The sequence below is a fragment of the Ursus arctos genome, unplaced genomic scaffold (genome assembly GCF_023065955.2).
Source record: "Ursus arctos isolate Adak ecotype North America unplaced genomic scaffold, UrsArc2.0 scaffold_8, whole genome shotgun sequence".
In the NCBI taxonomy this organism is placed as follows: domain Eukaryota; kingdom Metazoa; phylum Chordata; class Mammalia; order Carnivora; family Ursidae; genus Ursus; species Ursus arctos.
Window position 1 is genome coordinate 48,248,898 of NW_026623100.1, and position 13,421 is coordinate 48,262,318.

Consider the following 13,421-nt stretch of genomic DNA (forward strand, 5'->3'; position numbering starts at 1 on the left):
CAAAATCATCCTGCAGAGGAACTGGAATGCTGCCTCTCACGTCCATGGATTAGGGAAGGTTGAATAAAAAATTAACTCCTTGCTCAGCTCTGCTGAAACCATGCTGTGATTAGAGGGTGCAGTTTTTCTGTATTTGGCTGGAGTAGGACAGAATTGCCAATAAGCTTTCCATTATTAAGCCATTCTTTTTTCCATCCTTTGTGTAGGGAAAACAGACTTTTCTTGGAGCTTTTATTGTCTGTGCCTGTTCCTAGTGCTGGGTTGGAGGATTCTGCATTGCCCCGTCTGAGATATGACAGGAAGTAAGGAAACCTGGCAACTTACCATCGTATCATTCAAGTCTCCAGATTCCTATGTAGCCCAACTTCTTTCTATCTTCCGAAATATTACTATGCTTGTTTTTTCTACTGTGTCTAGAGCTTTTAGGGACAACCTAAAGGAATGGGATTACTTCATGTTAGTTTAACTGGAAGTCTCCTTAAAAGGCCATTTTTAAACATTAGCTTAGTTTAATACCTGGAATTTCCCCAGGTTGTCAAAAGTCATAAATCTTGTATTTTAGCAATTTACAACCTAGACTCTGCGCTGAACAGATGCACAGAAAAATCCATAAACAGATGAATCAAATGCATACATAATAAGAGGAAATAATAACACTAAGTTTTTATAGGGCTTAATGGTTTACAGAGCACTTTACATATTTAATGTATATACACAATGCTCTTATATATTTATTAATTAAATGTATACATTTACTACATAAAGTATATTCATATAAGTTTATAAATATATATGTACATATTACTGTTAGCAATGTCACAAGGTAGGTGGAGCAGATATTGTTATTTAAAAAAATTGAGGCTGTTTGGTTAAGGTTCTTGAATAATGTTGAAAATCTGGTAAGTACAAGTGTTACAATTTTTGTGAATCTTAGCCCTGAGCTCCTGATACCAAACCACGCTAGCTAGGGTAAACAACCCTCCATTCTAATAGAAATCCTGTGCTTAACAAGTAATCACAAAGCATAATTTTGCCTTTTTGAGGCGTAGTGGCTTGTGGGTTATACAGTCAGATTCAAACTCAAATTCCAGCTCCACCATGTCTTATTTGTGTAATCCTGGAGAAATTACTTAACCCCTCCATACCTCAGTTTCTTCATCTGTAAAATGGGGACAACTATAGTAATATTTACTTTAAAAAGTTGCTTTGGATAATCATACATTTAAAGCAAAGTGCCTGGCACATTGTAAGCACTCAATAAATGGTAGGTAGCTATTATTATAATTAGGGATAAATAAAGCAAAATACACTGCATTTCCACAGGGAAATAATGATTCAGACTCAAAGCTTTCAAAAGCAGAGAGGGTGCATCTGTTCATTCCTGTTTGGTTGTGTCACACTTCACATGTTGCTTAATAAACATTGGCATCTCTATAATTTCAAAACTGGAAGGACCTAAAAGGTCATCTATTTCAAGCTTCTCATTTTATAGATAAGGAAGCTTAGGTTGGGAGGGGTTGAATGAATTACTTCAGTGTTAGCACCCTTCTTGCTACACCTGGTAAAACACACAAAAGAGTGAGCAGGAAATAAAGTATAGAAAGACATCCCAGATTCCAGAAAGGAAACAATTTGGGTCAATAAAACCTGGGGAGGTGGGGAACAGGTCCAAAAGGTATAAATACTTCCCTATAGGTTGGGCACCATATATGAGGGCAATGCCTGCATACCATCCTCATAGAAATCTCTACAGGGGTAGCTTGATTGCCACTTAAATGTGGATTGCATTCCACAAAAAGTGGCAATCTGCCCCAAACCACACAGGAGACATCAACAAAGTGGAAAACATTCACAACAATATTTTTTTGTTTGTAGTTGTACTTTTACTCGTTTGTTAAACTGGTCTTAGTAACAATCTCCAGATAAGTATGGAGATTTTTTTTTTGGTTTGAAAATGATGAAAACTGACTTTTTTTAAGTGATGAGAAGGAATATATTTTTCATTACACATTTTGTCAGTTTACTCTTACTTTTATATTAGCTGTGAGCTAGAACAGTCAGTAAATTAAAAAGCTCTTTTCCACAAGGTCTTCTTATAAAGTCTTTCTTACCCTTATCAAAAGTGTATTTTGGGGGCGCCTGGGTGGCTCAGTTGTTGGGCATCTGCCTTCGGCTCAGGGCATGATCCTGGCGTTCTGGGATCGAGCCCCACGTCAGGCTCTTCCGCTGGGAGCCTGCTTCTTCCTCTCCCACTCCCCCTGCTTGTGTTCCCTCTCTCACTGGTTGTCTCTCTCTCTGTCAAATGAATAGATAGAATCTTTAAAAAAAAAAAAAAGTGTATTTTGCATAAAAGTATATTTTAAGGCAGTTTTTAAAAACAGATTCTCAAATCAGAAAGATGAAATTTTGACTTTTTCTATCTTGCCTCTGTAGTTTCAGATTTCTAAAAATAAATGAAAGTGAAAAATATATGAGATAGTTGAATAAGGGTGAGTGCAAAGTTCTAGTAATGTGCAACAGCTATTAAGCATTTCAAAAAATGTTAAAAGCAATTCTAGGGGTGTCTGGCTGGCTCAGTTAGAAGAGCGTGTGATTCTTGATCTTGGGGTTGTGAGTTCAAGCCCCACGTTGGGTGTAGAGATTACTTAAAAAAAAAAAAAAAAGCAGTTCTAAAGATTTTTGTGTGTGTGTGTTAGAGAAAAGTTGTTAAGTGGACAACAAAAGCAGTTTACAAAATGTATATAAAAAGAGCTATCTTTCACGAAAATGCACATATGGGTTTATGTGTATACACAGGAAAAACTCTGGAAATTCACCCCAAATGTTAAAATTCTTTTTTTTTCTGGCTTCTGGGATTTCATGAGATTACTGTTTATGTACCTTTTTTTTTCTAATTTCCTTATGATGAATATGTATTTTAGTCAGCAGAGAAAGGGTTTCCTCTCCTTTCTTTTGATTAATATTAGTTAAATGTTACAGAGAATCTAATTTAAAGTGAAGGAAGGACCAGAGCAAAGTCCAGAATGATTGCAAATTGAGAGGTTCTCCAGACTGAACAGAATATGGGGGCAGGAGTCCATTTGATACTGGAGTGTGGTTTTGTTTGTTTGTGTTCATGTGCAAATTCTTTGTTGTGTGGTGAAAATGCAAACACGGAAAAATAACCTGCAGTTGTTCTGAATACTGAGTTTTCCCCCTCTAGCTTCTACAGACCCTCCTCTGAGAAGTCAAGGCATAGGCTTAAGGCAATTATGCACTGGGTAGGAAGGACCAATACAAACTAAAGAGGGAACATAAAGATCTCTGCCCTTACTAGTACTATTTTTCTCTCCTTGGTTAAATTTGAAATCTCTTCTCTCTCTCTCTCTTTTTTTTTTAAGATTTTAAGTATTCTCTACACTCAACATGGGGCTCAAACCCACAACCCTGAGATCAAGAGTCCCACATTCTACCGACTGAGTCAGCCAGGTGCCCTGAAGTCTCTTCTCTTATTATGCTCTTTCCTTTAATAAATACCCAAAGAACTTTTTCTATGCTGATTAAATCACATGAGAGAAAAAGAAAAGTCAGCCCTAACCTAGGAGCTAATAATCTAACTGAGTAAACAAACTGGAAAAGTTAACCAAGAGAAGAGCACTATGCACTTAGAATTAAACAACTTAACACAGAGAAGTCCTATAGCAGGTCAAGGAATGGCTGGTAACTGTACTGTGGTCATGGTCTAGATCAGCACTGTTCAATATAACTTTCTACAGTGATGAATTAGCACAGTAGCCACTAGCCACGTGTGGCTAATGAGCACTTGAAATATGGTCTGTACAACTGAGGATCTGAATTTTTTTTTTTTTTTAAAGATTTTATTTATCTATTTCACAGAGATAGAGACAGCCAGCGAGAGAGGGAACACAAGCAGGGGGAGTGGGAGAGGAAGAAGCAGGCTCATAGCGAAGGAGCCTGATGTGGGGCTCGATCCTGGAACACCAGGATCACGCCCTGAGCCGAAGGCAGGCGCTTAACCGCTGTGCCACCCAGGCGCCCCGAGGATCTGAATTTTTAATTTTATTTAATTAAAAAAGCTACATACAGTTGGTGACTTACCATATTGAAGAATGCAGGCCAGGATCTAGAAGGTATCAAAAAAGTAGAACTTGTCTTGTTACTTGAAGAAAGGGGAGGATTTGAATGGCTTTGGACAAAGAAAGGCATTCCAGGAGAGGAAAAAGCACATATGAACTGTGTTCACTTCACACTGAAAATGTGAAAGCGTCTGGTGTTTGGATGGGTGATTGTCATGGGTTGCTACACTGGGCAGACCATGCAGCTGAGAGTTATGATTTGAAGCTGTCTGTAATGGGGAGTAATTAGTTCTTTCTTTTTTCTTAATTGCAGTATAATTGATATATAACATTATTTTCAGGTGTACAATATGATTTGATATTTTTATGATTATTTCTGATCAGTGGATAATAGCTCTTACCATGTGTCAGGCATTATGTTGAGTGCTTTAGATGTATTATCTCATTTAATTATAACAACCTTTTGAGGGGAATGAAGAGTCATTTGGTGGCACTATAGGGGTAAGAGAAGCAATTTATAATCTTGAAATATCTCAAGGTACTGATGATGAGGATGCAGAAGTTAGAAAGCCTCATTAGGACATGAGGAAGTTAGACTCAATAGACCTTCATGTCTGACTACATGTGGAGGATGGATGAAAAAGGGATGAGACAATCTGCATTCCTAGGGATACTGATGAGAACAAAATCCTGTGGAACACCAATGATTCTGGGGTGAATGAAGGCAGTTGTATTAGCAAAGGGATCTTGAGAAGGATGTAGTTGGGTGGCAATGGAAATAAGTTAGTAGAGTCGAGGAATTTGATAAAGGGTTTTTGAAAGTCCTATAAGTAAGTTAAAGATGAGGATGAAGGGGCATCTGGCTTTAGTTGGTGGAGCATTTGACTCTTGATCTTAGGGTTGTGAGTTAGAGCCCCATGTTGCGTGTAGAGATTATGCAAAAATAAAAATCTTTAAAAAAATAAGGTGGAGAAGTGGCAGCTGTGGTTGGGAGTTAAGGTAATGCTGACAAAAACAGAGGAGTCAAAGGGAGGAAAGTCAATATTGAAAGGAAATACGAACTTTTTTTTTGACATGTTGATTAGAGGTAGTAAGTCCCCTGGATGATAATGTCTTACTGGTTGGAGACAATATGAAGCTAGAGCTTATGAGGCAGATCAAGGCTGGAGAGGGCTGAGTGTAAAGTGCTGCCCCAGCACAGCAGGTAAAGAGAAAGAGAGGTTGAGGATAAAACCTGGGGCAAATGCCCACCCACATAGAGGGCTAAATGAGAAAGAAGAGCCAGCAAGGGAGGAGTGATTGTACCATCCTAGGGCAATGTCAAGGGAGAATTTTACAGGTGAAAGTCAGAATTTTCTTGTGTGGCAGTGAGGTCAAGGAAAAAAAAAAAAAGACTGAGAAAAGAATGAGCTTATCAAGGAGATCCAGGAGGAAAAAGTGTAAAGAATTTGTCTGGGCAGTTTGGCAGTGCAGGGACTGAGAGGAAAAGGGAAACTGCTTGAGAAGCGATAAATAAAGATCATCTCTCCCCCAATTCCCCAGGTAGATTAATCCCATTCAGTCTGAAAGCAGAAAGGAGGAACCTAGTACAAAGGAGGGGAAGAAGGCCTGGAGGGAGGTGAGATGGAGCCAGCAAGCCAAGGGTTGGCAACTTAGAAGGGAGAGGAGACTCTTGTTCCCTCAGACACTTGACAACAGTCACAAAAATGGATGGTACGGACAGAAATACTTTGAGAAGTGCGGCAGAGGATGCTGGAGCTGGATGTTTTTTTTATCTTCTCAGGGAAAAAGCCACCAGGGCCATCTGCCAAGAAAGAGGAGAAAGGAAAATGGGTTAGGTGGGAAGGAGAAAAGAGATTTTTAACAGCAACAGTTAGGGCAGCCCTTGAGAATCACCTGAATGGAAGGATTGGGGACTAGACCAACGTGATTCCATTTTAGGCTGCCATCTCAGATTTACTTCTGGGAACAGACAATACTAACAACCACCACCACCATTTATCATGTGGCTATTCCCTGCTTACTACGAGTGTTTACATATATTATCTCACTTAATTTCCGAAGAAGCCAATGAAGTACTATTAATTGCAATTATTTCCAAATTATAAAAAAGTAAACTGAGACTCATAAAGATTTCACCTTAATTAAAAAAAAAAAATTGCCAGCACCGTTCTTGAGACAGGCAAAGGGCTTGCCTTTATGGAGATTTACTGAAGAGGTGCATGCAGAAAAGTAAACGAATGAATGAAACAGATGACTTCAGCTTTTAATGGTGTGAAAATAATAAAACTGGTGATACGGTTGATATTATAATAAATACGACACAACACTGGAGGAGTGCGGGAAGGTAGAGGCTCTATTAGTGTCGTCATGGGAGGGCCCTTTCAGGGGACAAATGAGCTGAGAACTTCAGGATGAGAAAGGTGGACAGGTTTTCCAGGCCAACGAAAAGCTAAGTGCAGAGGCCCTGAGGCAATTGCTCATGTGGCTTTTGGAGGAAAACTAACACTAGCGCAACGGAAGCTTAGTGAGCAAGGGGATACGGGCCAAGGTTGGAGGTACCATGGCAGTCCGGGAAGAATTTACGCAAAAGAGGTAACTCAATTCGTATCAACGGACTAAGGCGCCCGAGAGCAGGGGGCAGACTGTGCCGCTCTCCCACGCGGGTTCCAACTGCGTGAAGCTGCCCGCACACGGCGCAGACAGGAGCTACCGGTCGGGAGAGGTTCCAAGCCCCGGAGCCAAGGGGCTGAGGCCCGCGGGGGGTGGGGAGTGTGACCTCCCCGTGGCACCAGCGTCCCCGGAGGCACCGACGGCGGAGTCAGGTCCCTCGCTGCTACCGAGCAGCCCTCCGCCCCCCGCCCTCCAGCATCACCTCCGCCTGGAATTCTTGTCAGCGACCCTCGCCCGCCGCACTACCCGCCCCTCTCGGCTTGGTTTTTCGTCCGGGGCGGCGAGTCCGTCTTCCAAAACTTCGGAATGACAGTAGTCCCAAAAGTAATGGGGAGATGACATAAATCAGGACCAGGACGAACTCCTATAGAAAACAGACCTTTTATTCTCCGTCTTGTTTCCCTCATGGCTTTCCAGAAATAACTTGCTTCCCAGTATGCACTCTAAATCACCCCCGCCAACAGCGAGACTATTGGTTTGACCCCTCGACTCCGATTGGCTGAAGGTTTACGCCTCGATCAGGGATTGGAGAACGTGCGTTCCTTACGTATTCCCCGCGCCCATTGGTTCTTTTTCCCCGTTTCTGGGCGGAGTGGTTAGGGACGGTTTCCACCCTCTTGTTTACGGAGTGCGTAGTTGTAGCGCTCTCCGAGCGTCGGGCTGTCTCTAAAGTTCCCTATTTAGCTCGTCCGACCAATTGGGTTCTTGCTCCACCCTCGCCCTCTCCCTTGCACGCTTCCCGCGTGGTACTGCCCACACCTTTAGAGCGGCGGCGCGAGCGGGCGCCCGTCGCGTTCCTCCGCCCGCGCTCGCCAGGCTGCTCCCCCTCGAGGGTGCGCTTGGTACGGCCCGCGCCGCCAATTTCCCTTGCTGGGGTGGCTGCCCCCCCTCGGGTCGGCGGCGCTTGGTGCCGCCCGGGAGAACCAGGTCATCGGTCGGTTCCCGTGAAAACAAAAACAATCGGCGGCGCCGCCGCAGGCAGCCGAACGCGGCGAGTGAGGACCAGGGGCTCGGGGCTGGGTGGGGAGAGTGAGCGAGAGCGGCGGCGACTATTCGGGGGCCGGGGGGGCATGGGGCAGGCGGGCACGGGCTGTGCGGGGCTCCCCCGGCGCCGCGGCTAGCGCGCCCGCTGCCTCGGCCGCCTCAGCCGCCCGCGCCGCCCGCCTGGGGGACGAGGAGCAAGACGCGGCCTCGGCCGGGCCCGGGCCGAACGGCTGCGGACACCCGGGCGCCAGGGAGCTGAGCGCCGCCGCCGCCTCCGGAATGGATCAGTGCGTGACGGTGGAGCGCGAGCTGGAGAAGGTGCTGCATAAGTTCTCGGGCTACGGGCAGCTGTGCGAGCGCGGCCTGGAGGAGCTCATCGACTATACGGGCGGCCTCAAGCACGAGATCCTGCAGAGCCACGGTAGGGCGGCCCGGGTGGGCGCGCGGGGCAGGGCCCGGTCCCTCGGGCCACGGCGGGCCAGGAGGGGTGTCCCCGCGCCTCCCCCAAGGCGCGGAGGCCCCCCCATCCGCTACCCGCGCCCCAACCCCCTGTGACTTTTCCTCCTTCCTATTTGTCTCGAACCTGCCCCGACTTCGTTGTCAATTAAGAGTGAGCGCGATCCACCCGGAAACCCAGCCCGGAACCACGGGTTCCAGCCGGGTTAAACGTGTGTGGCGGCCGGTCCGTGGCACCTGCAGACTGCCGCCGTCCCGCGGTGGGCGCCCCTTGCCCCCGCCCGCCCGGGTGCTTTTTGGTTCCTCTGGGCTGAAGGTGCGCTGATTGCGTTGGACCGGAGGGTCTGGGTGATAAGAGGGTCAGTACAGGAAGCCCCTTCTTCCTCTCCTGCCCCAGATCCTTGGCCCGGGGACTTACTTTCCAAGTCTTTCTTTCTTCTTTCTGTTCTTTTTTTAAATTAGAAAGTCGAGTGTTATTCTTAGCTGTGGGTTAACAGAACAGCCGCTGCTGCAACTTCACGATTTGACTGCTGTGTGGAAGCAGCTCTTCAACTCCGCAGCAGCACGGACGTGATTCCTAGGAAACGAGCTAAATGAGACTGTTCAGCTCTCCTAGTGTAGCCTGAGGAAGTACAGGCAACTTCCCTGAAGCAAATTGTGGCACAAGTAGTTAGTTCCTTGCCTCACCTGGCCAAGTTTTTACTTGTTTTCTTTTCAGAAGACAGATTTTCTGTAGAAGGTGTCTTACCTAGATTATTTCATTATTCCTCTAGGACCTGGGGGCAGATACTTTGCTGAAGTTAACTTGTGGAAGCTGGTTGGGAAGGGGTTTTGGTTTTGGTTTTTGAGTGAGATTAAAGGTCTGATATCCTTAGAATAACATATTCATAGTGGTGATTCCTTCTGATCAAGAAAGAAAGGACTTTAATAGATTCATTCAAGAGTTTGGGGGAGCCCTCTCAACTCCTAGGCGGAGCAGCAGTTTATGGAAAGGAAAGTTTGGTAGCTGGGGTGAGACACGGGTACTTGGGCAGGTGAGGTGAAGGCACTGGCGAGTCTCTCCCACCTCCCCCCTTTCTCCTCCTGCATCTTTCTTTCTAGACTTCTTTCAGAGGGGAGTAAGTGCTAGCCCATGGTAAGGGAGTCTTAAAACATCTTATTCTGAACATGGCAGTCACTTTTGAACTTCGGGGAAGAAGCAAGCCTGCAACCATAGTGGGGATAGGAGTTAGAATTTTTTTTTTTTTTTTAAAGATTTTTTATTTATTTATTCGACAGAGATAGAGACAGCCAGCGAGAGAGGGAACACAAGCAGGGGGAGTGGGAGAGGAAGAAGCAGGCTCATAGCGGAGGAGCCTGATGTGGGGCTCGATCCCATAACGCCGGGATCACGCCCTGAGCCGAAGGCAGACGCTTCACCGCTGTGCCACCCAGGCGCCCCAGGAGTTAGAATATTAATATGGAAAAATAAGCAGACCTAGATGGCTGCTGGTGAAGGGGAAGCGGAGGTGGAGTTGGGTGAGAATCCTGGGAAGGCTCTGGTGAATTTGGTTTTTGGACATGGGAGATAAACCTGAAGGGCTGATGAAGACAGTCAAGGGCTTATGTGTCCTGGTGGCTAAAGATGCAGTTAGACTTGGGGGGGAAAGTAAGGTCTCAGATGGTTTCCTACTATCATTTCTACCTAGGAGAGTGAAGATCATGTAGGCTGCAGGGAAGGAAGACTGTAGGGTCCAACCACACCTTGAACTCCTCCTGGAAGGTGGAGGGCCATGGAGGAGCCAGCAGAAACATAAAGGGCAGGAGCTTAGAAAAACAGAAGTTGGTCAGCTGGTATTTGGCTATTGGGAGTTAAACTAGATTAGTGGGAATTAAGAAAAATATGCACACTGAAGTGTAAGGAGGCCCAAAGCTGTTTAAGTACAGGGGTGGGAGGTGTATGTGGTGGGGGAGTGTGGGTGTGGGTTGTGTGTCTGTATCCCTCTGTGTCTGTCTGCCTGCCCACCTGCCCATCCATTCCAGGAAATCTATGTCTTGTTCAAGGCTGAAAGGAAAAGAATGAGTGAAGAGTCTAGACTTGGAGAGGTGGAAGGAGCATTTCCCTTTTAGGGACCAGGTCAGAGGTTGAGGGGTTGGGTAGGCAGAATTGGAGAGAATAGATGGAAAGTAAAATAGCTTCCTATAAGAGAGAGGGGGTATTAGTTGACAGGGGAAGTGTGATTGCAAGGCTCATTTTAGGGAATTTGGGGCCCATCTCAGATGGATAAAATAATTGCCAGAAATTGCTTAAGCACGAGTTTGCTTTAGACAGATTGTTTTTGCTTGGTATCAGGGAACTTTGCAAGGAGTATATGGTGTGAGGGTATTAGCCACAGATAATGCCATGCTATTCAAATGGTCTCACTTGGTGAATTGCATATATTCCGTTCTCAGGCTCCTATTTTTTACTTTCTTGTCTACCAAATTGCAGTTTGATGGTGGTGTTTCTTTGATTTTCTTTAATTCTATAATAATAGGATTACGTGACTAAAGGCAGTTATGAAACATGAAAGAAAAATAAATACCGCAAGTGTCAGGTCTAGTTTCCAAAGTAAACTCTTTTCTCTTATGGTGTTCTTACGTATGGAGGCAAACATCATGCTTTGGTATCTAGGTTATGGTAATTTTCAAAGAAGATAATTTCTAATGTTCTTTGCCAGCGATGTGGTGGTTATTAAATTTGTATCTTAAATATACCCTTCCTAAAGTTATGTCTACTGAAATCTGAGTTTGGAACTCCATTTTCAAGTTTGAATGTACTTGTTTGGGCAATTGATTTTGTGGGCTCCTGTGACTTGAGAGAGGGGCTCCAATTGGGACCATCTGTCAGGGCTTTGGATCTCATTTGGTGGAGTTATTTGTGGTAATATTCTTGTAAGAATGTGATGTGATTAAAGTAGAATCTTGGGAACCCTGTAGATCCCCCAACATGGCATCATACTGATGGTGAGTAACTGCCTGATTCAGAAGTATCTTTTTAGCTAGGGTCAGGGGATAAGTTCAGTTTTTGAGGATGATTTACATTTTCTTATGTTTAAATATCTTTTTTCTAAAGTGAGCAAGCAACTACACCAAATGAGGACGGTTAGCATAGTTTGTGGTAGAAACATACGTAAATGAAGATTAGTTAGTAAGCCCTTGACACCCCATATCCACTCTCACCACTTTTATTCCAGATTATGCAACTGCCCAAAGGGGGCTCACCTGGCAGCTGGCCTGGAAGCAGTCCTGCATTGAGCCCTAACATTTCCTTCATCAGCTTTAAATTGCCTCTGTATGGCCTGAAATTCTTTCATATAAACTTTCCCTAATTATTTCATTTAAAATGCATTTTTCTTAATTCAGGTACCTTTGGGAGAATAAGGGTGTTGTGGATGGTCACTCGCACCTGGTGGATTAGTTTGTACTCTGCCATTTAATCCACCCCTAACCAAGTCCAGCCTAGGAAGAGGAAAATCTTTTTTTTTTAATTAATTAATTTTTTTTAATGGGAGTGTGAGGCCTAAGGCAGAGGAGTACTTTCAGAGTATAAGGCTCTGATTGGTAGGTATAGGCTTTGACTAGGTCATAGCCAGCCACGGAGTTTTGGTGGTTGAGGGGCAACATAGCAGTAACAGAAGAGCAAAGGGGCAGTAAAGGATCACAGAGAATACTAAAAAGAAGTTCTGTTGAAGCCTGATTCATTCCTCCTCTGAGGACTGACTTAAAGGCTTTCTTCAGGTCCAAAAACTGCCTGGGAAACCTTAGGGTGGTAGATTGGATGATGGGAGAGCGATCCCGAGCCTATTGAGTGAGGTATCTGAGGAAAAAGGGATTAGAGATGACTGTTCACAGCAAATGAAAGGTCAATGTTGCGGTGTTTGGGCTGGGAAAGGAATATCATTTTTAAGCTTAATTTGCCAGAAGTTAAGGATTGTACCAAGCTCCGAGTCTTACCCTTAGTTACTTTGATTAAACTTCAGGTTCACTTAATTTCCTCAACTCTTAGGAAGGAGGAGAGCACTGTTGTCATGTACTTGTACCAGCTTTTCAGTGAGTTTCCCTGTGCACATGAAGTTTGGTCTCATTTAAGATTCTGTACGGTTGATGCTGTTTGGTGATCATTCCCAGTGTGCCGTTGATCTAATTTGGGTAATGCACTAGTGCTTCTCAAACTTCACTCACACATGTGCACTCTTATTTTTCAGGTGGATTCATGATTTCACTTAAGTAGATTTATCCTCACTGTAGGCACTGATATTTGTGAAATCATAGGTTTGGTGTATCAGGTATAATAAACTATTAAAAGCAAATTCATAATTATTAAAATATCATTTCACATACAGCTAAAATCACTATTCACATCAGTGGTGTGGGAACCACACTTCGGACAACCCTGGATTAACAGGGAGATAGTACGGATAAATGTTGGTGATTTTGTGATTATTTATATGCTTTTTAGCATTTTTTTTTTTCTATTGGCAAATATATTTTGTTTCCCATTAGCACTTCTGTGGTGGAAGGGAGAACAGAAGAGAACTATATATCATGTATTGCTGATATGCTGATTTCACATTTGGTAAATGGAGATTAGACTGAAACAATAGGGTAGCATTTATGACATGTTTGAAGTGTACTGGGAAAATTACAGTCTTTGTAAGAGTCAAGGGCATCCAGTATTTTTAAAAGTTATTGCTAGGCTGGGGGCACCTGGGTGGCTCAGTCAGTTTAAGTGTCCAACTCTTGATCTCAGCTCAGGTCTTGATCTCAGGGTGGTAAGTTCAAGGTCCACGCTGGGTGTGGAGCCTATTTAAAAAAAATTTTTTTAGGCTATTCTAGGGAGTTGTATTGTAGTTTCTGAAAATGATTCTCAGTGACTTTTTTAAAATGAATTTTCTAAATTTAAATTTTGTTTTGAATAGATAATTCGTTCAAATGGTATAAATGCAAATGATAAAAAAAGGATACCCAGTAAGAAGTCTCCCTCCTACTCTTTCTTATTTGTGGGCCACTTAGTTGCCCACTTCACAGAGATGCTAACGTCCAGGAAATTTTTTAAGAAAAATCAGGGAAATAATAATTTGTCACTATTCATTTTTACTTTGAGGCATTGGGCATGCAGTTCTACTTACTGTGATTTAGGCTTAGTACTATTGCAATTTACAAGTTGGTAAAGACAACTTAATTTGTAGGAGTGGTACAACACATATATTA

General features: G+C 43.9%; 1 protein-coding gene and 1 long non-coding RNA gene across 5 annotated transcripts in view; one reads left to right on the forward strand and one right to left on the reverse strand.

Moving 5' to 3' along the window:
- Positions 1–1,860: 1,860 nt before the first annotated feature.
- On the reverse strand, positions 1,861–7,248 carry LOC123002200 (uncharacterized). Its single transcript, XR_006411868.3, has 3 exons — positions 7,129–7,248; positions 4,099–5,880; positions 1,861–2,295 (listed from the first exon to the last, which is right to left on the reverse strand). It is a non-coding gene; the product is annotated as an uncharacterized LOC123002200 (long non-coding RNA).
- Positions 7,249–7,852: 604 nt separating this feature from the next.
- Positions 7,853–13,421, forward strand: part of RMND5A (required for meiotic nuclear division 5 homolog A) — a 68,711-nt gene continuing 63,142 nt past the window's right edge. For 2 of the 4 annotated variants that reach the window (XM_026481219.4, XM_048222734.2), the window contains exon 1: positions 7,853–8,154. In XM_026481219.4, coding sequence (XP_026337004.1) covers positions 8,013–8,154 — 142 coding nt within the window. In that variant the 5' untranslated portion in view covers positions 7,853–8,012. The remainder of the gene's footprint in view (positions 8,155–13,421) is intronic. The other 2 variants (XM_048222733.2, XM_048222735.2) reach the window with 2 other exon arrangements.